General features: G+C 36.0%; 3 protein-coding genes across 3 annotated transcripts; 2 read left to right on the top strand and 1 right to left on the bottom strand.

Moving 5' to 3' along the window:
• Positions 1–179: 179 nt before the first annotated feature.
• Positions 180–4,200, bottom strand: LOC124185599 (zinc finger protein 888-like). Its single transcript, XM_046576492.1, has 4 exons — positions 3,872–4,200; positions 2,900–3,167; positions 2,072–2,797; positions 180–1,916 (listed from the first exon to the last, which is right to left on the bottom strand). Exons 2-4 carry the CDS (start codon positions 3,149–3,151, stop codon positions 180–182), a joined length of 2,715 nt encoding a protein of 904 aa, XP_046432448.1. The 5' UTR covers positions 3,152–3,167; positions 3,872–4,200.
• A 186-nt stretch (positions 4,201–4,386) lies between these two features.
• LOC124185598 lies at positions 4,387–10,025 on the top strand. The gene is made up of 5 exons (XM_046576491.1): positions 4,387–4,627; positions 5,187–7,906; positions 8,027–8,249; positions 8,326–8,528; positions 8,935–10,025. Exons 2-5 carry the CDS (start codon positions 5,209–5,211, stop codon positions 9,318–9,320), a joined length of 3,510 nt encoding a protein of 1,169 aa, XP_046432447.1. The 5' UTR covers positions 4,387–4,627; positions 5,187–5,208; the 3' UTR covers positions 9,321–10,025.
• A 2,251-nt stretch (positions 10,026–12,276) lies between these two features.
• Positions 12,277–25,941, top strand: LOC124185595 (dynein axonemal heavy chain 7). Its single transcript, XM_046576483.1, has 24 exons — positions 12,277–12,454; positions 12,554–12,827; positions 13,004–13,384; positions 13,498–13,591; positions 13,791–13,945; positions 14,093–14,378; positions 14,538–14,699; positions 14,855–15,066; positions 15,264–15,381; positions 15,525–15,765; positions 15,900–16,146; positions 16,238–20,307; positions 20,510–20,763; positions 20,841–21,137; positions 21,250–21,745; positions 21,851–21,992; positions 22,202–22,805; positions 22,900–23,256; positions 23,338–23,804; positions 23,959–24,116; positions 24,225–24,471; positions 24,547–24,952; positions 25,062–25,325; positions 25,409–25,941. Exons 1-24 carry the CDS (start codon positions 12,283–12,285, stop codon positions 25,757–25,759), a joined length of 10,455 nt encoding a protein of 3,484 aa, XP_046432439.1. The 5' UTR covers positions 12,277–12,282; the 3' UTR covers positions 25,760–25,941.
• Positions 25,942–26,024: the final 83 nt, after the last annotated feature.

The raw sequence follows: 26,024 nt of genomic DNA, 5'->3' as shown, positions 1-26,024 counted from the left end.
AAGAAGTACATTCTGATCACTAGCAAGGGTCAGTGCTGTATCATTTAATTATTCAAAAAAATGTAACTCTCCACACGACAGGATAACATTTTCATAGAATATCATTGAATTCCAATCTAATTCGTCAAGTATTTGTAATAATTACTGTAGCCCCTGTCAACGCGTTGAGGAAAACTTTCTTATTCTTTAGTTTTAGTGTGTAGACGCATATGCTTTTTCAAGTTATCCAACCTGTTGCAACGTCGATCACAAAAGTCACACTGGTAAGGCATGGAATTACTATGAACAACAACGTGACCGTTCAAGTGGCTGACTTGTTTAAATCGTTTGTTACAAATTGTGCACACATATGGCCGCTCGTTCATGTGTGCAGAAGCTATGTGAGTTTGGAGATTAGTTTTCCTTACAAATGTGGCCTTACAAACATCGCATTCAAAGGGTCGCAAGTTCGCATGTATCGCCAAGTGTGATTTTAAAACATTCTTATGCTTAAAATTTTTTTCACACAGGTGACATTGATAAGGCCGTTCATCTGTATGAACCTTTTTATGTACATACAAATGCGCCAACTGTTTAAACATTTTAGCACAGATCTCGCACTGGTATGTCCTCCCATCCTCGTGAGCCGCGCTTATGTGACGCCTGAGAGTGTCTGCAAGGGTATATCTCTTGCCACAAATGTTGCAGGAAAAGGGTCGTTCATTTGTATGAGTCATTAAGTGACCATTCAAATTTCGTTTTTCCAGAAAACGAGCACCACAAACGTCGCACTGATAGGGCTTCTCACCATTGTGAATGTACATATGTTTTTTGAGGGAGTTCGAAAGGCTAAATCTCTTTGAGCAAACCGTACACTCGAACTTTCGCTCCCCTGTATGTACCAACATATGTGACTTAACGTGGCCAGCCTGCTTAAACCTTTTTCCGCACACTTTACAGCCGAACTGTCGTTCATGAGTATGTGTAAATATATGCCTCTCCAGAACGCTTTTGGTTGTGAATACTTTTTTGCAATTATCGCATTCAAACAATCGATATACTTCTTTAGGCCTGTACAACAGGGAATCACCTCGATGCGATTGCGTGTGGATCTTCAAACTGTCCAATGATTCAAATTTTATATTACATGTCGCGCACTGGAAGGAACGATAATCTGTATGAGTCAGTGAGTGCTGGCTGAGGTGTCCCAATTGTTTAAAACTCTTATTGCAAACTTTGCAGACATATGGGCGTTCATTAGTATGCGATCTCACATGCCTTTTCAAAACACTCGGAAAGTCAAACTTCTGCTGGCAATAGCTGCATTCTAATAACGGTGAGCCATTCAACCTGGTAGATCTAACCTCCTTTGATAATTTCTTACCAACTGACCGACTCGATCGTTTTCCAACTTTATTTGCTTCTTTACTATGATCGTGTGACGCAGTATTGTCACGTGTTTCCTCAACCTGAAGTTTTTTTTTTGGGTAAAAATTTTCTTCTGTACCACTACCAAGATCTTTCGCTCCAGCATCTGTGACGCTTGATGAAGTTTCATCTGAATTGTGGAAACGCCGCATATGCTTTTCGTAAACCGTTAGGAGGCGATATTTTTTGCAACAAATTGTACATTCGTAATCACTTGCTTTTGTATGTGATCTCATATGATTCTTCAGATGGCCCAACTTCATGTATCGTTTTTGGCATATTTTACATTTTAACTGATATTTATCACGCTGTTTTGATTTAGTATGACAAGTTACGCTTGCTTCTGTTTCTGATTGTGAGTCATCTAATTGTGTAACGTGCAACGGGCTCCCATTTTTAACATTTACAAATTTAAATCCACTGGAGTTATCAGAATTGGCAAAGGATCGTCTGGTTCTCTTTTCAATTGTATTGCTACTTTGATCGTTGCTATCATCCTTTGCGAGAAACTAGAAAAATAACATTTTATTAGTTTGTATGAAGATAATGTAAACAGATGCATTAATACTGGTAATTACTTCATTTGCGATAAACTTTCAGTTTCCTGAAATCTTAGATCTGATAAATAAAAAAATGAAAATTAACGACTGAATGCCATACATACATTTTCATCGTTTTCAACAACCAAGCAGTGGCTCGTGTGTCTTCGGCTAGAATGATCTCCAAGTAATTTTGCATGATCATTATTTACTGTACTCCGCTTTTGATCATCCATTACTTTGTGCCAATCTTCTTCGCACCATATTGTTTGCATAGTGTGGTTTGTACCAATGGAAACATTAAAGGCACCATTACGATTGTTGAGAAATAACAATTCGTGAGGAGTTTTATCAGACTCACAATGCAATGTTGTATTTTCATTTATTTGAACAAACTTCAACCCATCGTGCCATGTTTTACCAGGATTTTGTACAAGCCAGGTTTTTAAAAGTTTGGTAAAATCTCGTTTAGTACTAGTGGTAGACATCTGAACATTACCATGTACCATTAATAGGTCCGTCCACAACGACCTCAACTCATGAACGATTTCACTAGCAAACTCTCTTCCGTTTCCACTCTGTAAAACTCGAGGTGGTCCAATGATTGTTAAGATATCAAACAATTCTGTTACCACGGCATTCATATCTTTGCTTCTTAATGGGCGAAGTATAACAAATTTGGATGCCTGATCTTCATAAACAAGAATAAATTTGTAGTCTAAAACTTGATCACTCCTCATGTCAATGATGTCAACTTGACATCGAGAATCTATCCTTTCATTATCTTCTTGCCTATCATTTGGCACAATTTCATGAACCTGACTCATTGTCTTAAAGCTCGAATTGGTAGCCTATAATATCATGAATATTTAAAAGTAATTATGGTATCTTATAAGTGAAGTTGTTCCTTTCAGTTTTAATTGACAAACGATAATATCTACTTTTGAACTCACAGTAATTTGGTTCTGGTTCTGTATTGGCGGTAGAGCGAAAGTGTTTTGATTAATTTTATGCTTTTTCAAGCATTCAAGTAAATTAGCTCGTGGCCCAGAATGCTTTGAATATGAATTTTCTTCAAATAAATTTACCTCTTCTTTCACAGACACGAAATGAGGTTCAATCTTATTCGTTAAAGATTTTATCTTGTTTGACACAGTCAGTTTGTTTTCCAACCATTCAATATTGACTGGGGATGTACTTTCCATCGTCCACTGTGAACACCTGAGAATTGTAACACGTACTGATTTGAAACATCTTTAAACATATTTGTAAGTTATTGGTAAAAGTTATAAAAAATTACAACTGCTCTTTGGTAGAATTCTAATAAAAATAATCTCAATTGATGTTCACATATTAGAATTGAGAATTCAATTGTTGAATGAATGCATTAAACGTGATGTCCAAATGATAAAATATGGAAGTAAAAGAAAAGTGAATGTTTACGGATAATTTTAAATGCGAACTACCTTGAGAATGACAGAAAATTGATATAATTGATTCAGCATAAGAATGAAAAACATGGAAAAAAACTATTTTGCTGTGTTCTTTTGTTGATATAAACATGCAAACGTAAATCAAAGAGGAAAACAGCCATAATTGGTATCCAGTGATGATAGGAATTATGCAGTTAACAATGAAAAGATAAAATAAAAACTGCAGAAGTCGGAGGACAATTAATTAAAAATTTGTGTTTCGGCCGAGCAGTAAACACACTCCAGGTGTGCAGTACAGTTGAAATAATCGCTCATTATTTATCAATTGTGCCTGACACCGGTGACATTCATGTATTTTTGAGAAACAGCGGAAAGGTAACTCGTGAGCTTCTTTTAAACTGAATAACAACTCGAGTTCAAAGAATTTGTAGTTCCAAGCAATAGGGAACGGGGCACTTAACCTGAAAATCATTCAAACACTTGTATACTCACGCTCCGATTGATGAATTAATGTCCGCTCAGGAAGATGCTTGAATATCTTTTGGTAGATATATTTTTGTATAAACATCACATAGATTCACCATCTTTAAACATATCGTTGGTACTCTTTTTACATTACCGCATTCAAATCAATCGATGTTTCATCTTGTTTTTGTGTACATGGCGTCGTGACACATTGTTAAAAATCCGAGACGTGATTAAAGTGGATTGAAGACAGACAACCACAAGCCCGAAAGAACACGGAGGGTGTCGGGCGTTGCGAAGGTAAATAGCAGTGTGCTGCACTGGCTGGCACTGGCCAACTAGGCAGCTGCTTTTGTCTAGTTTTATATACAGGTTTGGAAACTGGTCGACTGGTATATCCAGGGAACCCTCGGAACCCCTGTATTAGAACTATAAGATTCATAGAAAGCACGATGAAAAGTAAGTGCCCCCCGGCGCGTGCGCTGATCAGTTTATGCATCACCCTTCGAAATAGTCACGGTGTAAACACCGTGGAAACTGTGGGAAAATTATAAGTTGTCTGTACTGGTCTGTACTTAGGAAAGGTCCAGCATGTAAACATTTATGTAATACTCGGTTCTGTCCCCGTTTCTGAAATCGTACAGTCTGCAGAGGTACAATGTTTATACGTTACAACAATAATCTGCACTGCTCTCAAGTGCAAAGAGGTCGGGGACGACGGATAGCAAATGTGATAATTATCAGGACGAGCAAAGATTCAAACTTTAGACTCAAACTGTGACGGTAAATTTGTATTTAAATTCTAATAATATCGAACGATATAACATTGTATACTCGCAAACAAAACGTCATTTCCGTGACTTTATGCAAAAAGTATAATTTGTATCAAATAAAGTGACGATGAGTCTAAGAGGTACTTCTTCTGTTCCTTTACCGCTATTATCGATTTTCACTGCTGTGTCACGTGCGAATAGTCTGAGAGGTTAATAAAACATAACAGAGCTTCTAGTACAGAGATATCACAACATTGGTCAGATCACGCAAAATTGGCTCAGAAGTAATTGTTGCTTGACAAAGGCAAACTTGACTTGAATTTACCTAGAGAGGTCTATTCGAAGTGACAATATTTATTGATAACAAACATACTCATTTTCATCTCGTACAGTCGTTTTGAGAAACTTGTCAATATTTACAATAGTCAACACACACTCTAAGAATATTTTCATTGAGTCTTATTCCTTACATCCAAATTAGATTCCGCATCGTCAGAGCACGTTTTAACTACCATTGTTAGTCAATAATATTATTTACTTGTTTTATAAAGGAATGTTACCATTTTCAGATAAAATTAAAAAGTAGCTAAAATGGATCCGTCATCGATATTACTTACAACAGATCAAGAATCACCGCATCTCAATACAAGAGGCATTTTCAAAAACGGCACAAGTTTTTACTGTTTTATTTGCCAAAAATCAGAGAAAGATGCTAGAAAATGCCTGACGCATGTATTAAAGATTTCCCATTGTCAAGCCATTGAAAAAGTCATCACCAGTTGTGTGGAAATACACGGGAATTTTGGCTGCAAATTGTGTACCGATTACGTGGCGAGTAGTTGGAAAGAGTTTCTTGTTCATTTCAACGAAAGTGGCCATTCTACAAAGTTTACTCAAGATGAGCAGCTACAAATCACTCGAATTTCAAATCGTACTCTGGTAAATAATCAGATAATTGAACTGAAACCAGTAACGTTTTTCTGTTATTGTTGTAAGGAGACAATAATTGGAGGAAACTCTGTCCAAATGCATGTTGAAGAGAAAAAACACAAAGAGTTTCAAAAAAATCGTATGGGAACGGATTCACCTATAAATCTCAGAGAAAGTGAATGTAGAAAGTGGGCAAGGAATTTTATCTTCAATCTACGTAGATTATATTTTTATTGCATTTTATGTGACTGTTCACTACCTGGGAAAGCAATTACTAAACAGCACATCCATACTGAAGATCATGTTCAATACATGCTTGCAAAAAATAATATTATTCACCATTCCCTTCATGAAGAGACTGTAGGTATAAAAAATGCCCAGAAAAAATCCTCTGATCATGCTGTACGGGATGATATAATAACAGGACCTTACAACATAATATTTACAACAGATCAAATATCACGTAATCTTAATGCAAGAGGCATTTTTAAAGATGATGTAAGTTTTAACTGTCTTATTTGTAATTTAGCAGTGAAAAATCTTTACACTTGCTTGAAGCATATATTAGCGAAGACCCATTGTGAAAAAATTGAAAAAATTATCACGAGTTGTGTAGAAATTGATGGAAACTTGAACTGCAAGTTCTGTACCAATTACATTTCTAGTAGTTGGAAACAGTTTCTTGTTCATTTCAATGAAAGCAACCATTCTACGAAGTTTACGGAGAATGACGAGCTACAAAAAAGTCTGGTTTCAAATCTCACTCTGGTAAATAATCAGATAATTGAACAAAAACCAGGAAAGTTTTTCTGTTATTGTTGCAAAGAGACAATGGTTGGAGCGAGCTCTGTCCGTATGCATATTAAAGAGGAAAAACACAGAGAGTTTCAAAAAAATCGCATGGAAATGTATCCACCTGTAAAATTCATGGAAGGTGAATGTCGAAAGTGGGCAAAGAGTTTTATTATTAATCTCTACAGGTTAGATTTCTATTGCATTTTGTGTGACCATTCACTAACAGAGAGAAGAAATACTAACCAGCACATCCGTTCTCCAAATCATGTGAAATGCATGTTTGTAGCAGTTGATAGTATTTACCAATCCCTTCAAACAGAGACAGTCAGTGGTAAAAATGCTCAGAAAGAATCTTTTCTTCATGCAACATGTGATAATACAATAGCAGTACCTTCAGGGACTAGTCAATTCAAACAGGAGCTATTTGAATGCAAACATTCCAGCTCCCAAGTTGTATCTGAATATTTATCAGGACAACACCACAAAAATTTGATTGCTATCGAGGAAAATATGAACTCTAGTCCTAAAGGTGATGTTTCAGCAGATGATTTATCAAGGCCCATAGTAGTCGAGGAACCCAAACAAGTTATTAAAAAAAAAGTTTTAAGAAAAACGATCAATCCACGATATTTCAATAGTGATATGCAGCACATTTACGACATGAATCAAGAAAAACTGAGAATGATCAAATTGAGCAGCCAATTGTGCTTTCCAAAAGCATTAAATGCAATTTATTGTTTGATTTGTCAGAACAGTGTACCTAGTCAAGTACAGACTTTTTATGAACATATCCGCAGCTCTTCACATGTTGGTTATTTAGCTCAGATGGAACGAGATAATCAACATTTCATAAACTATACAGAACAATGGAGCGACCTGATGCTTTCCAAGCAATTTCTTCAAGAAATTTCAGATGATACTGTTCAGTGTTTTGCTTGCGACATATCTTTGAAAAACGACGATGCTGTTATTCTTCTACACGTTCAAAAAGCTTCTCACAACTATCAAAAACAGTTATGGAATAAAGCAATGGACCAATTTCTACACGATATTTTGATACAAACAGAAAGCACTTGGTACAACATTCAGTTTTATTGGTGCCAGTCTTGCAACATACAGTTCAAAACGGAATTTTTCTTCACAGAGCACATATATAACAAGAATCATCAGAAAGTCTTAAAAAAAAAGAGCTCAGTTCGGAAGAGACTGGTTTATGATACTTGCATACCATGCGCAGCCTTATGGCTGGGCTTTCCTGAATTTTATGACCAACATTGTAAACATCCATTGCACAAAGCCTTGGTGCGAAGCGGAGACTATTCAAGATGTGTATTGCCAAACCAAGCAAAAGCTCTGCTAAAAAATCATAAGGTAGAAGTTTCCAGTTTGATTGAATCATCCAATCAAGTATTGACTGGCCAAAAAGTCGAAGTCAACTCCCTGTTAAAATGCTTGGAAAATACTATAAGACCACTCTTTCCTGATGCCAATGCATATCCATTTGGATCGCGAGTTTCTGGCTTGGGTTTTCCAGATAGCGATATTGACGTTTTCCTAGATTGCGGTAAGCGTTTTAGATTATGTAAATTTTTTGTGTGTCTTCCACTTCCATTCATCAGTTTTGTTTTCAAATCAGTAACAGTACTAATATTGTTTTACATAATTTTTCTGTAACTCGTTATAGGTATGTACAATGGAAACAGAAACTGTGAGGATGAGGCATATCAAAAACACTTAATAAGTACTGTAGAGCAATGCTTATATGACAGTACCGAATTATGGGAAATACGTGAAACTCTGGTGTCGTCAAGGACACCAATTATCAAACTACATCACAGACCCACAGCACTGAGCTGCGATGTTTCATTTAAAAATGGACTAAGCGTTGAAAATACCAAGCTATTGAAGTAAATAAAACTTGAGTCTGCAATATTTTCCATAAAATATTCTCAATTTCGTCAATCTAATATTTCACTTTTCTAGGTGCTTTATTAAGAATTACCCACTATGCAGAGAGTTGATGCTATTTCTGAAGAAATGGCTTTATGTATGCAACTTGTCAGGGTCACGCTCCATAACAAACTATGCACTTAGTTGGTATGTTATTTTCTATCTTCAAGTTGAAGAAATTCTACCAAGCATTGCCAGTTTGATAGCGAAGGAGAATAGATCCAAAATAATTGATAGTGAGTACATTCATAAAAATTTGTACATTATATGCAAGCATTTAGAAAAACATTGAATATCATTTAAATTGAAAATTAAGGACTCGTACTGAATAATAGATTATATGAGCTTTATTTATATCGCCTTTTTACAATGTTTGTATTCATCATCTGTTTCGCGAATTTAAAAAAAGATAAACATATAGAACGCGAAGTTATTTAAATGTGTGATGTTTAAAATATTATTTAATACTGCAATATCAAGTAGAACTGATTCAATGTTTAGCCAAGAATCATACGTAAAATGCAACGATTAAGTTTCTTAGATAGGAAATATGTAAATTATCTTTTTGTGCGTTATGAATTCTATACCTGAATAATAATTACGTTACATTAAAATGGAAATCCGTAAACTTTTTAATTTCAGATTGGGAGACTGGGATTTGTGAGAAGTTTGAAGTAGATGGAAAGAGACGTACATTCACGGAATTGTTGAATGGATTTTTTATTTTTTATACTGATTTCGATTTCTATAATTCTGTAGCCTGCCCGCTTCTAGGCAAGACTATGTTGAAAAAAGATTTTCTCAAACTTCATTTACTACCAAAAGAAATGACACCATATATCGAGCATGTTACTGCAAACAACTATGATGACTCTGTGGTGTTCAAAATCGATTCAGAAATGTGCATTCAAGATCCTTACGACTTATCACATAATTTGACGAAGGCAGTACACAAGTTTACTTTGAATCGTTTTAAGCGGTTGTGCGCAGTAAGTGCAGATACTGTGAAAGGTGTTGGGCAACACTGAGTTGCAATCAATCCATTTTGTGAGATTTTTTACTTTATTTTTGTGTATTTCGTTCAGAACAGAATTATTTCAAACTGATTTGACTATTTCACATTTTGCTGCGATAGATATTCAATTTTTGCAAACAAGTTTCTGACACTGGGACCAATATTGTGTATTAAAAATTTTTGTCTTTATTTTTTCGTCCTTCCTATTTTCAATAATCATTCTACACTGTAATTCACAATGCATTTGTAACAATTCTTATGATGTGAACCATTTATAAGTTTTATTGGTTATTCTGAAGAGCAATATTACCAGAACTTCGCTAATGTGAAATGCTGAAACTTTTTCTTAACGAAAGGCATGTTCTAAGCTCCATGTATAAAATCCAAAACTAGATTTTACAGCTGATTTAATAGTTATGTAAAATAAATGATTGTGATAATTATTCAAATAGTACACATACTGTGTTGAAGTTCCATATGTTCAGTTTAGAACATTTAAGCTTATGATTAAGGTAAGTAGAATCATTAAGCTGTGAATATGTAGGTGTTAGTTTTATTGGCTATGACACCAAAATAAATTTCATAGGCGAATTAAATATCAGTGAAATAAGGGTGTGTGTGTTTCAGTTTAATGTGAAAAACATCCTTGCATATTTTTATACTAATTATGTAATATGAAGGTAATAAACATATCCGTTTTGTTAACGTATTATTTTTTTATTCACATTTTTGTATTCTTTAATGTAACTATTATGCTTCGATCACGCACACTTATTATCATTCTGAAGTTCGACTTTTCTTTTTTTTTTTTTACAATGACAGTTCACGTAAACAGGTCGTGTACCTTGTTTTACACATAAAAAGCAATTTGTAGAGACCAATGATAAACGAATAACTACAAAATATTTGCCAAATTTATATGAAATAAGATGTCGAATGGACAGGAATTGTATAATCTTTTGCATGGTAAAACGAAAGCTGTCAATCTGACTCCAATTCCAGATATTCATCAATATGACAGTGAGAAAGCATTCAAAAACCCTCTGTGTAACTTTCGCATAAGCAAGGTACCACAAATTTATCTTTGTATGGCCTTATTTACCACACAATCGAATAAACTTCCTTTTCTCTGGATTAATCCATGCTCGAGAATCTGAAAAGAGCATTTGAATTTGTACGAATAAAGCTACGATAGCATATAATGGTATCTTTGCTTTGTGATCGAAGATGTATGCCCACCAAGTTCACGATATGCTGGAAGGAATAGCTGCTAAAACAAAAATCCGACTTCATGCTCGTGTGGCAAATCGCAAAGAGGCAGTCCAATGTAAATTGCAGCCACCGGAAGGATTTTACTATCAAAAAATGAGAGAACTTGCTGAAAATTTACCTACCCCTGGACTTTTGCCAGTAAAGACAAGATTTATTACGAATGTCACATATGTAGATCGCTAACTCTTACCGGTGTAAAGTGGTCTGGCAACCTGTAAACGTTATACCAGCCCTACAAAGCAGATGATGTGTCAGATGATCTGTACTATGATCTGATTACAGGATTGGGAACAGAATATAATATCCCTGGTCCGAAAGAATTATCGAGATGAATACCCAGAACTGGTTGACAGATACTTGATTGATACAAAAGAAATGTATTATCAAGTGGTTCATGAATTGGGAATGAGACAAATCATTGCTGTAAGCTGTACCTGTGATACGCCAAACAGCACGATAACTCCACTGAAGTACAAAGGTAGAACGGAGCATCGGCAAAGATTTTTGCGCAATCGTTGTGTAATTTCTGAGAAGTATTACCTACCACACAAACTTATGCGGAATATAATCGTCAAAGCTTATCATTTACTACCAGAATTGATATGTGATTTTCGACGATATCATACATTGGGTTACATGGATCCTACCAAGTATCTATAATTTACCAACTTCTTTGTTTATGCAACAAAAGTATTAATATGTTTCATTTCATAAAAATATTTTCACAGGTTTATCAGTATAACTGATTACGATCTAAAAAAGGGCGCAATGGTTGTCACACAAAATTATTATAAGGAAATCGTACGCCTTATTTCACAACCACGGTATATTCATGATGTGCCACCAAAAGCTGTGCAACCTTTTTTATGTTGTGCAACACGTCTTCTTTCTCAACAAATAATAAACCGTATGATATCAACAGTGGAACATTTACTCGATACATTACAAAATTGGCAAACACTCCCGCTACTCAAAGTAACTTATATATTTTGATAATCTTTCTGAGTATAAGGTCACTTAATATTAATGCATAAGCGAGCTAATTCTTTAATCCCTTTGTAACTGCCGAATTCTCCATTTTATTTTTCAAATTAGCTCAAGCTATTGTGCGAAAGAAATGATCTCTTTGTTTACCCATTGATCGAAGACTTGTACAGCATGTACCATGATCTGATTGACGGAATTGCACATGTTGCAGATCGCTTACCAACTCTAGAGTCCTGCCTAAATATTAAAACAGATAAAGAATTTATTCCCGTTGCATTACCTGAATGGTAAATTTGTATAATAATCATCACGTTATGCCATATTATAAACGAACTCAGGGACAAAACGAAGCCAATATTTTGATTTTGACTTAGGTATCTGGAACAATCCCATAAACGTCTATCCAATATCTTGAGTACTGTATTTTTGCCTCTAAACAATTATGTGGACAACCTTATTGAACTCTTCCAAGTAGTTTACAATCCAGAGACACGTTCTGGTATTGTAAATTATGTTGCAGAGGGACATGATTTTGAAGACTGTTGCACAAAAGTTGACGATTTCAATCGATTCGTCCGTGATATTAATGGCATGGTACTGTCTAGTAGATATTCATTCAAACTTGCATTTTGTTAACAGTGCATTTAAAGTAGAGCAAATTGTAAATCGTGTTACAGGTGAAAAATGAGTATTTCTTGGTCGGAAAACTATGTCAGATGGAAGCGAAACTTGGGCTCAAGGCATACACTTATGATGTACGGGAATTAATTATTGGAGAGTTAATCAAACGTCACAGAAACTACAATATTGAAATATGCAATGAATTTGAAGCTTTAAAAGAACGGGCCTTGAGCACCCCGAAAAATACTAAAGATTTGCTAGCCTTAGGTAATTTGGATCCAATCACATATTTTGTATTTTTTGAATAAGAACGTCACTAACCGTACAGTATTCTAAATATCTACGATACTTGACTTGGTTTTACAGGGGAATACATGATATACGCAGCGACAACATTAATGGAATATCTTAAAGAAAGAATAACTGCGTCGTTGCACATGCTAGCAGCATTAATTGAAATGACTTCGCTTGCCCGAGATCATATAGAGTTGAACAATATTACAATTAATTGGTTGAAACGTGTAAAGCTAATATTTGAACAAAACAGTTCCATGTTCGAGCAGATGAAATTCGATGCAGAAGAAAAATTACAAAAACGAGTCAGTCTTTTGAATACAGATGTCGACCTTATGTTTCCAAGGTTTGTTCTAACAAGAATTTATATGGAGTTGCGATAATAATTGGTGCTCGATCAAAGACAATCCTGATAATGATGAAAGTATTGACTAACAATTTTCAAATGCCTTGGGATGTTTTTGTATAAAACTTTACCAGAACTATATTTATTCTTTGACCAACTATCAGTGCTTATTGCAGATTGGTAATAATGGACGATATGGATGACGCGAGTCGTGTGCATGAATACATGGAAGATCTACGAAAACTTGTGCGGGGGTTGGATCGTATGGATGAGCAAGTTGAATGGATCAATAATGAAGAGCAACTCTTCCAATTTCCACGCACGTCGTATCCACGTGTTAAGGAATTGAAAGACATAATACTTCCATACTATATGCTCATGTACCGGGCTCACCAATGGCAGCGAGACGTTGGTGTCTGGTTGGATGGTCCATTTGAATACCTTGACTCAAATGTAATAGAAAGCAAGACAACGGACTACTTTACGGATTTCACAAAAATCAACAAAACTTATAAGACCAAAATCAAAATGCAAATTGCTATAAATTACCAATACAGGTGATAGTTTAAAAGCATCCCAATAAACTAAAAATTTGGCGTCATGGAATACGTCCACAAGCACGTGTTGAATGTTTGCATGTATAAAAAACTGAATATGTACTTGTTAACAGATTTGCAGGGTCGGCAGATGACCCTGATCCTATGCAACAGCCAGCACCTAATAAACTCTGTTACCAATTACTGGAGGATGTCAAATGGTTTAAGGTTTCAAATATAATAGTTTATAAAATTTAGCTGCTGTTTTCCTGCCTTCGTATGCAAAAGTTCTCGATGAATCCTCATCTAAATAGTATCACTAAATTTCTCAAAACTTGATCATTTCAAGACAGTCATTCAATTTTACAAAATCTCTTACCCCTTGCTTATCAAATTGTTGTTTAAAACTTACTTAAATTTTAAACAGAGTTATGTTCCTCTTGCGTCGTGCTTCTGTAACCCTACATTGCGGCAACGGCATTGGAACGATATGTCCGAAATTGCAGGATTTGATTTAACCCCAAACGCTGGTACTTCCCTACGCAAGATGATTAATATGGACCTTTTAGGCGATCTCGCCAAGTATGTTAAATTCTAGAGTTGAGGAATGGTGATAAAAATTTTCCTAAGTTGCCGTTGATTTTATTGTTTTCTTTATGGTTTTGTCGTTGTCGTCATTTATGCTGTATTTGCATCATACCTGCATTGAATTTATCCATTCTATGCTAGATATGAAATAATAACCACAAGTGCAACCAAAGAGCTAGCATTGCAAGAGCTGCTTGCTAAAATGACACAGGATTGGGATGATGTCGTTTTTTCAATAATGCGATTTAAGGATACTGGAGTTGATATTTTAACAGGACTCGATGACATTCAAGCTTTGCTTGAAGAACACATTGCAAAGACTCAGGCAATGCGAGGTTCAGCGTTTGCAAAGCCAATTGAAGCTGAAGTAAAAGTTTTCTATGATTCGATCCTCCGAATTCAAAAGACTATAGATGAATGGGCAAAGGTCTGTAACAGCAGTTTACTATCATACTGAACTACAAAAAAATTAGAAGTGAAATACGATATGTACGCAAATCAGTATCATTGAATTGCACAGAAACTGAGTACCCAAAAAAATATTGGACATCTGTAACATCAGTTGTTATTCTATCATGATGAATAGGTTCAAGTGCAGTGGATGTACCTACTGCCCATATTTTCAAGTAAGGATATAGTTGAACAGCTACCAGAAGAAGGAATACTCTTTTCCGAAGTAGACGGAACGTTTCGGAGAGCTATGCTGAATGTGGCAAAGGAACCTCATGTCAGAGAAATGGCAGGCGCAGTGCGTGCTTTTAACTCATCTCCGTAGCTTTAATAATTCTATTTTGAAACACTCTGAATACAAATTAATATCAACTTTATAAAGTAAGAGCAGTACTGCCCTAATAATAATGGTCTATAAATTAAACCTTACTGTCGAAATTGTTTTGTTTTCAGTTTGGACTTTATGAAGCTATGAAAGAGGCAAATGAACAAATGGATAAAGTTAATGATGGTGTAACAAACTATCTTGAAAAGAAAAGGTTATTCTTTCCTAGATTCTTTTTTCTCTCAAACGATGATATGCTCGAAATTCTCTCAGAAACTAAGGATCCGTTACGTGTGCAACCCCATTTAAGAAAGTGTTTCGAAGGAATTGCCAAGCTAGGGTAACCTTTTGTTTAACTGTTTTATTAAAATTCATGTTTGACGTATATGCAATCTGTATATGCAAGCTGCGAGTGAAATTAAGTTATTCAAATTAAATACAGTCGTTTCAAATTATATTACTGCAGTGATATGGTTGCCACAACTCTGGAATTAGGGTAAAAACTGTATCACGTCAACTCTACCTTTATATTAACAGCTTTAATTCAGAAATGGAGATATATTCGCTGATTAGTGACGACAAGGAAGAAATAAAAGTTCAAGAGATCATCTCTACATCCGCTGCCAGAGGGTGTGTGGAGAGATGGCTTATTCAAGTGAGTTCCACTTGAATGCTTTTTGTAATTAGCTTCTTAGAATGAACGATCCAATAATTAGTACTTCATTTATGTGGTAATGTTTTCAATAGCATACATAGTTTTTATTCAAAAACTAGTGTCAGTTTTAAGGACTCACATAGGTTGAGGAACAAATGGTGACATCAATACGGCATGAAGTATTTATGAGTATCTTGGACTATGAAGTGAATGATCGAGTTTACTGGGTACGAGTCTGGCCAGGAATGGTAGTTCTCTGCGTCTCTCAGATATATTGGAGTATGGAAGTACAAAACTGTTTAATGACTCATCGAGTGTCATCAATGGAATCTCTTTATGAGAAGTTGAAAGTACAGATTATTGACATGGTAAACTTGGTCAAGGGTAAGATTGTATATTGATATTAGAAAGTAAAAATCAGGTTTAAAAATAAGAAGCTACTATCTATTTGTAGCGAATAGGTCAAATAAAACTATAGATCGTTCTTAACATCTACTGATGAAAAATTTTTATCACAGGACAATTGTCTAAGCAAAATCGAACGACTTTATCAGCATTAATCACAATCGACGTCCATGCACAAGACGTTGTTAAACAACTTATCGAAAAAAAAATTGTATTAGAAATGGACTTTGAATGGCTTGCACAGCTAAGATATTACTGGGAAGATAATGTACAAGTGAGAATCATAAATGCGACAGTAAGATATGCCTACGAGTATCTTGGTAACTGCCCTCGTCTGGTTATTACACCACTTACTGACAGGTATATCACAATCATGTTGAAACTGCGCTTATGCAAGTAACATAAATGATTTGATGAAATTTATCGATTTTATATATCACCACTTTCCCAGGTGTTATCGCACATTAATCGGAGCATATGCTTTGCATCTGAATGGTGCACCAGAAGGTCCTGCTGGAACAGGAAAAACTGAAACAACGAAAGACCTAGGACGAGCCATTGCCGTGCAATGTGTGGTATTCAATTGCTCCGATGGTTTGGATTACAAGAATATGGGAAAATTTTTCAAGGGGTTATCATCCTGTGGAGCATGGGCATGCTTTGATGAGTTCAATAGAATTGAGCTAGAAGTATTGTCTGTGGTAGCGCAACAGATTTTATGCATCGTTCAAGCAGTACGTGCCAAATCAGAAAAGTTCATTTTTGAAGGGACTGAGTTAAGACTGAATCCATCAGTCTATGTTTGCATCACTATGAACCCCGGTTATGCCGGGCGGTCTGAACTTCCTGACAATTTGAAAGTTTTATTCAGAACAGTGGCTATGATGGTACCAGATTATGCCATGATTGGTGAAATTTCACTCTATTCAAGTGGCTTTAGTACAGCGAGAGTACTATCTGTAAAGATTGTAACAACTTACAAACTTTGCTCTGAGCAGTTGTCATCCCAGTCACATTACGACTATGGTATGCGAGCTGTGAAAACAGTTCTGACAGCAGCACAGAATATCAAATTGAAGTTCCCTAACGAAGACGAAATGGTACTTTTATTACGGTCGATTATAGACGTAAATTTGCCAAAGTTTCTGGCACACGATGTACCACTGTTTCAAGGTATAATCATGGATTTATTCCCAGGAATTACGTTGCCAACACCAAATTACGAAGTATTTTTAAATGCTGTAACAGAAATCTGTGAGAAAATGAATTTACAACCAGTTGATCCGTTCCTATTGAAAATCATTCAGACATATGAAATGATGATAGTGCGGCATGGTTTCATGCTTGTTGGTGATCCTTTTGGTGGTAAAACCTCTGCCTTACATTGTTTAGCCGACACACTAACATTAATGCACGAACGGGGGGATGAAAATGGTCTTCCAACACAGTACAGGACAATCAATCCGAAATCCATAACTATGGGTCAATTATACGGCCAATTTGATCCAGTTTCATCAGAATGGACTGACGGAGTTTGTGCCGTTGCATTTCGCCAATTCGTTGCCGAAGATTCTCCAGACAGAAAATGGTTGATCTTTGATGGTCCGGTAGACGCGGTTTGGATTGAAAATTTGAACACTGTCTTAGATGACAACAAGAAACTATGCCTCACATCAGGAGAAGTAATGCAAATGACTTCTACAATGTCAATGATTTTTGAAGTGATGGATTTACTACAAGCCTCACCTGCAACTGTATCTCGATGCGGAATGATCTACATTGAACCTCATGTTATGGGCTGGCGACCATTTCTTAAATCTTGGATGAATAAGATAAATATAAACTGGGGTCAAGGCAACGAGGGAATTCTAAATGCCTTGTTCGATTGGCTTACTGACCCATGTTTAGATTTTATTAGAAAAAAGTGTAAACTTGCAACGAATGCAGGACAAATTAATCAATTGGTTTCAACGATAACTTTATTTGAAATGTACATGAATGACGCTGTGGAAGCCAATCCAACGGATTATTCTATGTACATTGTTCCTTGGCTACAAGCTACTATGATGCAGTCAATGGTATGGGGTGCTGGAGGTGCCTTAGATTATGATTCACGATGCAAGTTCAATGATTTTTATACATCATTTTGGGACCGGTCTAACTTAGATTATCCGTTACCGGAAGCAGTGGGTGATCTGCTTATTTCAATTCCTGGTGAAGGATTAATACACGACAACTATTATACATACAAAGGAAAAGGTGCCTGGAAATACTTTGGTGATATGGCAAAAAGTGCTAAAATATTGGAAACACAGAGCATTGGTCAAATGGTGGTGCCAACAATTGACACAGTCAAATATCAAATGTTATTTCTTCGGCATATTAAACATCGCAAAAGATTTCTAGTCTATGGAGAGACAGGTACTGGTAAAAGTTTTTATATTCAAGATTTGCTGATGAATAAGTTAGACGAAGATTCCTTTTTGCCCAACTTCATAACTTTTACTCCAAAAACGACTGCAAACCAAACTCAGGAACTTGTGATATCAAAATTATTTAAAAAACGAAAAGGCCACTATGGACCTATGGGTGGAGCGTATTGTATTGTATTTGTCGATGATGTCAACATGCCTACCAAGGAAATTTATGGGGCGCAACCAGCCATTGAACTATTGAGACAGTTTTTTGATCATGAACATTGGTACGATTTGAAAGAGCCTGAAAAAATCCAAGTGTTCGATACAATGTTCCTCGCAGCTATGGCTCCACCTGGCGGCAGCCGACAAGATATATACCACAGGTTCTTAAGACACTTCAATTTATACACCATCAGTATGTTTTCAAGAGAAAGCGTTTTCAGAATATTTTCGAATGTAGCACTGGTTGGATTGAAGAGGAATGGTTTTGCATCTGATGTTGTGGTAATAGTAACGCTACTAGTCAATGCTACAATGGAGATTTTTGAAGCTGCTAGTGCCAGTCTCAGGCCAACCCCAGCAAAATCGCACTACTTATTTAATTTGAGGGACTTCTCTAGAGTAATAACAGGATGTGCTCTGATAAAAAAAGAATCAGTTGAATCCAAGGTCACGTTTGTAAGAATTTGGGTGCATGAGATTTTAAGAGTCTTCGGAGACAGACTGATCGACAAGACCGATAATAACTGGTTGTTTGAAAAAATCAAGGAGGTAGTCCCCAGTATTCTGAGGGAGTCCTTTGATAATGTATTCGGTCACTTACCTAAATTTAATGATGAACTGACAGAGGAAAGTCTACACGATTTAATATTTGGAAATTTTATGGACCTTGACGCTACACCAGATGATAAGCGATATGAAGAAATTCCATCTATAGAAGAGTACAAGAATGTCGCTCTTCTTTGTCTAGAAGAATACAATGCTACACACAAAAGCAAAATAGATATTGTGCTGTTCCGCTATGCTTTGGAACATTTGGCACGTATTTGTCGCATATTGGCCATACCTTGCGGAAGTTTGTTGATGGTCGGTGTTGGTGGTTCAGGAAGACAATCTTTGACTAGACTTGCCTCTGGAATTGGAGGTCATGGATTATTTCAACCAGAAATTGGGGTTGCTTATGGCATGAATGAGTGGCGTGAAGATATAAAAAAGGTTCTCAAAAATTCTGGTGGTACTGGCAAAGATTTAGTCTTTCTATTCACTGAAAATCAAATCAAAGAAGAAGGATTCCTAGGAGACATTGATGGTTTATTGAACTCTGGTGAGGTGCCTAATTTATTTACAATAGAAGAAAAACAAGAAATTATTGAAATGACTCGATTAGCTGCTCAGGGTGGAAATAGAAATTTGGATGTCAGTGTTTTATCAGTATTGGCATACTTCGTAAACCGCTGCAAAGAAAAACTGCACATCATGCTATGTTTTAGTCCAATTGGCGATGCGTTTAGAATTAGATTACGTTTATATCCAAGCTTAGTAAACTGTTGTACCATTGACTGGTTTGAAATGTGGCCAGAAGATGCACTTGAACAAGTGGCAGCACGCTACATGACATACGTTGATGTCGATGAACGAATAAAAGTTGATTCTGTTGTGGCTTGCAAATACTTTCATAAGTGTGCAAAGGAAAATAGTACGCAATTTTATTCAGCTTGCGGAAGGAAAACTTACATAACGTCTGCAGCATTTTTGGATCTAATCCAGTCATTTGCTGATCTTATGACACAAAAACAAGCAGAAATATCTCTTGCAAGAGATCGTTATCTGGGCGGCTTGGATAAATTAGATTTTGCTGCCTCTCAAGTTACAAAAATGGGGACTACTCTGCTGGCGTTGAAGCCACAGTTAGAAGCATCTGCTAAATTAACTGCGAAAACAATGCAGCAAATTGAAAGTGAAAACGTGACCGTTGAACACGCCACCATGCTGGTGAAAAAAGATGAAGATGCAGCAAATATTCAAGCAGAAATTGCTGGTGCTTTGAAAAAGGAATGTGAAGCTGATCTAGCAGAAGCTCTTCCCATACTTGCAGAAGCCACGGGTATAATCAATAAAACAATTTACAATTTTTGCATTAAATTTAACAATAAGTACAGTATGAGCTATTTTCCATTACATCAAGCTTACACCAATTACGGTATTTTGTTTTTTTTTCATTCAAAGTATCAAGTTCTTTGTGCCATGAAATTATTCTAAAGATTATTGTTCACTTTTAACTCAACTTCGTACTAAACTATCTACAGCTGCTTTGAATACCATCAAGCCGAATGATATAACAATAGTAAAAACAATGAAAAATCCTCCTGAAGTAATCAAGTTGGTACTTGCTGCCGTTTGCGTCATGATGGCCATCACCCCAGATAGAATAAATGATCCAGTGACTCATAGAATGATCTCAGACTACTGGGGACCAAGTAAGCGACTGCTTGGAGACATGAATTTTTTAGCCAGGCTAAAGGACTATGACAGAGACAACATTCCTGTATCCATAATGCAGGCAAGACCTAGGATCTAGAAGCTATTACGTTATCATTATGTTAGAGACATGAGTATAAAACCAATACTTTGTCACAGGTGATCAAAAAGTCATACATGGCAGATAAGAATTTTGAACCGAAGAAAGTAGCAAAGGCATCATCAGCTGCCGAGGGACTTTGCAAATGGGTACGAGCTATGGTTTTATATGATGAGGTAGCAAAAGTTGTTGCGCCTAAGAAGGCGAAATTGGCAATAGCTGAAAAAGAGTACAATGAAACCATGGAGTTCTTAAAAGGAAGACGACAGATGTTAGCAGAACTCGATACAAAACTGGCACTTTTGAATGAAAATCTACAACGAACACTAGCTATGAAAATTGATCTAGAAAATCAGGTCAACTATCGTGAATTGCTCATAGAGAACATAACCATACACCTTCCAAAGATATAACATAACACATACATTGAGAAAACATGCAGAATAATTCAGATGAAAATGTTTCTAGGTAACGGATTGCACAAATAAGCTGATCAGATCAGAAAAGCTTCTCAGCGGCTTGGGGGGAGAGAAAGGTCGTTGGATAGAATGTGCAGCAAATTTACAAAAGGCTTATGATAGCTTAGCTGGCGACATATTAATATCTTGTGGAATGATCGCTTACTTAGGCCCATTTACAACGTCCTACAGAGTGGAAAATTTAGAGAAATGGCGTAGCTATGTCAAGAGTTTAGATATTCCCACTTCAGATATGTATACCTTTGTTGGAGTCTTGGGCTCGGAGATTAAAATCAACTCATGGAATATCCATGGTCTTCCAAGGGATTCTTTTTCGACCGAGAACGCAATTATCATGGATAATTCCAAAAGATGGAGTTTATTTATCGATCCACAGAGTCAAGCAAACAAGTGGATTAGAGCTATGGAAAAGTCGAATCAATTGGAAATAATAAAATTATCGGATCTAACTTACATGAACGTGCTTGAAAGATGCATTGAAACTGGTGAGATTTTGTGCCCCCAATCCATCTTGGTGATCCTACAATCAAATTCAAATCTTTGAGGAACTATTATTTTGGATACCGTTAATGCAGGGAAATTATTTTTAGGTAAACCAGTTTTACTAGAAAATGTTGGCGAAGAATTATCAACTCCGTTGGATCCTATTCTTATGAAAAGCATCTACAAGTTTTCTGGCGTTTGGTATATTACGCTTGGTGAAAAGTCGGTCGAATATGACTTGAAATTTAGGTAATAGTTCATGGCACGCTTGTAAACTTTAGTACAATCAAACGAATAGTGAGATAGACTTGATTGACGACGTTGCTATATTAAATATTACATTGATCTGGTTACTGAATCAGTCAGTAAATATACCCATATATCTCAAGAGTTCACTTCAACATATCAAAATATGTTAAATGATCTAGTATCAATGTTTTATAAGCTTCATTCTTCAGATTTTACATAACAACGAAGTTGAGAAATCCCCATTATTTGCCAGAAGTATTTAACAAAGTGACATTGATTAACTTCGCGTTAACGATTGAAGGATTGGAGGATCAGCTGTTGGGTATTGTAGTTGCTAAAGAAAGAGCTGATCTCCAGAAAAAAAAGGAATATTTGATTGTTGAAAGTGCGGCTAATAAAAAAGCCTTGCAACAAGTAGAAGAGAATATTTTGAAAACATTGTCATCATCAGGTGCCAATATCTTAGAAGACGAGGAGGCTATAGAGATATTAGATTCGTCGAAAATTTTATCAGTAGATATAATGAAAAAACAAAAAGCATCCAAGGAGACGGAAGCTAAGATTGAAGTCTTCCGTCAAAGTTACAGACCAATAGCTAAGCACAGCTCAGCGCTATATTATACAGTAACCGATTTGCCCAGTGTTGATCCAATGTATCAATACTCGCTTGCTTGGTTCATAAATCTATATATAATGTCCATAGAAACTGCAAGTAAAAGCAAAGTCCTAGAGAAAAGGTTAATGTTTTTACGAGAAACATTCACTTATAATCTCTATCAAAATGTGTGCCGTTCTTTATTTGAAAAGGATAAGGTAAATTCAAACTTCTGCGTGTTTGTAATAATAGCATAAAATTTTGAGCTATGCGAAAATAATCAATCATACTTCGAATCTATTTGATAAATAGATTCTGTACTCGTTTGTGTTATATTCGACTATTATGGTGGCAACAAATGAAATTGACAAAGAAGAATTGAGCTTTTTCTTATCTGGCGGAATAGGACTTGCCAATACCATTAAGAATCCAGCAGCGAACTGGTTGATAGATAAGTCTTGGGATGAAATATGCAGAGCTAATGACAATTTGCCATCATTTGAAGGATTTATGAATGACTTTCGTACTCATCTAACATCTTGGCAAAAGTTTTACGACTTGATGAATCCTCAGAATGCTCAAATACCACAGCCATGGGAAAGTAAACTCACATCATTCCAAAAATTGATCGTGATGCGAATGATCAGACCAGATAAAGTGACTGCCAAGGTATAGTTTCAATAAGTATTGAAAGGACTGAAACCCACTAGTATTGTACACATTTTTACACCGTCGAAATTTTCATTCCAGATAACACAATTTGTTGATACAGGAATGGGCACTAAATTTGTAACGCCACCGCCATTTGATATTGCCAAATCATATAGTGATTCAAATTCACTGATACCATTGATCTTTGTTCTATCTGCTGGTTCTGATCCCATGGGATCTCTTTCCAAGTTTGCAGAAAATATGAATTATGCTTCTCGATTCAGTTCGATATCCTTAGGTCAGGGTCAAGGACCGATAGCGCAGCGCATTATAGAACAAGGTCAAAACGAAGGCATGTGGGTTTGTTTGCAAAATTGCCATTTAGCTGTTTCTTGGATGCCTCAACTGGAAAAGATTTGCGAGAACTTTGATACAACAAATACGTCGATTAATTTCCGTCTCTGGTTAACTAGCTACCCTTCTGATAAGTTTCCTATAACAGTCTTACAAAATGGTGTGAAAATGACCAATGAACCTCCAAGTGGACTACAGCAGAATCTCATGAGGTACTATCCTTAGTAGTTGCTTATCTTTCAAAAATGTTTTTATCAGGCTTTTGGCATGCATAAATACATCACTTGTATTAGAGAATCTGAAATCGAATGATAATGAAATGAATAATTTTCATATTAAATCCTGCACTTTCAATTTCATTATTAGATCTTACTTATCGGAGCCTGTTAAAGATCCAGAGTTCTTTGGAGGTTGCCCTGGGAAGGAAAAGGAATTCACGAAACTGTTGTATGGCCTATGTTTCTTCCATGCTGTTGTTCAAGAGAGAAGGAAGTTTGGCGCACAAGGATGGAATATTAAATATGGTTCGTAATACTGGAACGGAGTATGTAGAAGATTATTTTGGCAAAAAATTATGAACTGCAATTGTAAGTTCAGTTTTATTAATTTTTTTCCAATGTTGTATATTGCAGGTTTTAATGAGTCAGATTTCCAAATATCAGTACAACAGTTGCAAATTTTTATAAACGAGTATGACGAGGTCCCATTCAAAGCTATCATATATTTGACCGGTGAATGTAATTATGGTGGAAGGGTAACGGATGATCGAGATAGAAGATGCTTGAATACTATTTTGGATGACTTTTACAATCCAAGAGTGATAACAGATCCGAATTATACGTTTGCAAATATTGGACCGGAATACGCATTACCACGAAAGTAAGCTCATCATGAAAACTATGCACCACGATTACGAAAATGCAAGGATAAAATTTTTAACATTTCACTTTCCAGAGTCGATTACCGAGATTATGTGAAACAGATCGAAGAAATTCCACCTATTTCACCACCCGAGGTATTTGGTTTGCATATGAATGCCGGGATTACCCGAGATCTTGAAGTGTCGAAAGATTTCTTCACTGCGTTGATACAAATCCAAGGAACTGTATCAGTTGGCGACACAGCTAAACAAGATGAAATGATTTTGTTTATAAAAAAAGACATTTACGATCGTTTACCTGAATTATTTGACATTGAGGAAGCTCAAAAGAAATATCCAGTATCTTACTACGAGTCTATGAATACCGTTTTAATACAAGAAATGGAAAGATATAACAAACTGCTCAAAGAGATTCGTGTCTCATTGACCATGTTAGAAAAAGCAGTGAACGGGATGATAGTTATGACACCAGAGCTCGAGGTAAAATTTCTTTTTCCTAATCAATTCATGCTCCTAATTAGAAAAAAATTGAGAATGATGTGATAAAGAAGTTATTTGATGCATATAAATGTATCGTTTACTTTGACAGGTTGTCTCTAGACAAATTTTAATAGGTAAAGTGCCTACATGTTGGGAAAAAGCTAGCGCATACCCCAGTCTTAAGCCTCTATCTAGTTTTGTAAATGATTTTTTGGAAAGAATACAATTCTTTCAACAATGGTTGGACAATGGAAAACCAGTTGCTTTTTGGATATCTGGCTTTTCGTTTGCACATGGATTTTTAACCGGGGCGAGTCAAAACTATGCCAGAAAGCATAAAGTCTCTATTGACAGGATTGAGTTTGATTTTGAGGTACAACTTCGCAATTTATTGCAATCCTTTGGTCTTTGACAGAGTATATTCTTGATAATGGAATGTTGTAAATTCTGTTTTAGGTATTACCATTTTACGAAGCAAAATCTGCACCAAGCGACGGAGTTTATGTATATGGAATGTTCTTAGCCGGAGCAAGATGGGATATTCAAAAAATGATCCTGGCAGAAAGTTTTCCAAAAGTTCTCTTCAATGCGCTTCCTCTTGTTTGGTTCAAGCCAGGCGAAGCTTCAAAACGAGTAACAGGGTCTCGGTATTTGTGTCCCCTGTATATAACTTCAGCACGTTTCGGAGTGCTCAGAACAACCGGCCATTCTACCAACTACGTACTATCTATTCTATTGAATACTAAGGAACCTGTTAGTCATTGGATCAAAAGAGGACTTGCCTTGCTTTGCCAGCTTGACGATTGAAGCACCTCTGATTGCTGTGATAAAATGAGAAAATGGAAACTATCTACTGGATACTTTTGTGCTTCAGAACAGTGTAGTCTCAGCAAAATAGAAACGTATCAAGTCTCACGAATGCTGTACACTGAGTTTTTTTGTCAACTTAAGTGTACAAAAAGTTGAAGATTTTATACATGGATTTCCGTTTGTTATAACAACCTCCGCTTTTTTTTTGATCCATAAATACGTAGAAGAACGAAAAAATCTGCAGAATCATTTTTTTTAGTGT

Source organism: Neodiprion fabricii, chromosome 6 (assembly GCF_021155785.1).
Source record: "Neodiprion fabricii isolate iyNeoFabr1 chromosome 6, iyNeoFabr1.1, whole genome shotgun sequence".
Taxonomy (NCBI): domain Eukaryota; kingdom Metazoa; phylum Arthropoda; class Insecta; order Hymenoptera; family Diprionidae; genus Neodiprion; species Neodiprion fabricii.
Note: the sequence above shows the minus strand (reverse complement) of the source record. Positions and strands in the feature narration are given on the sequence as shown.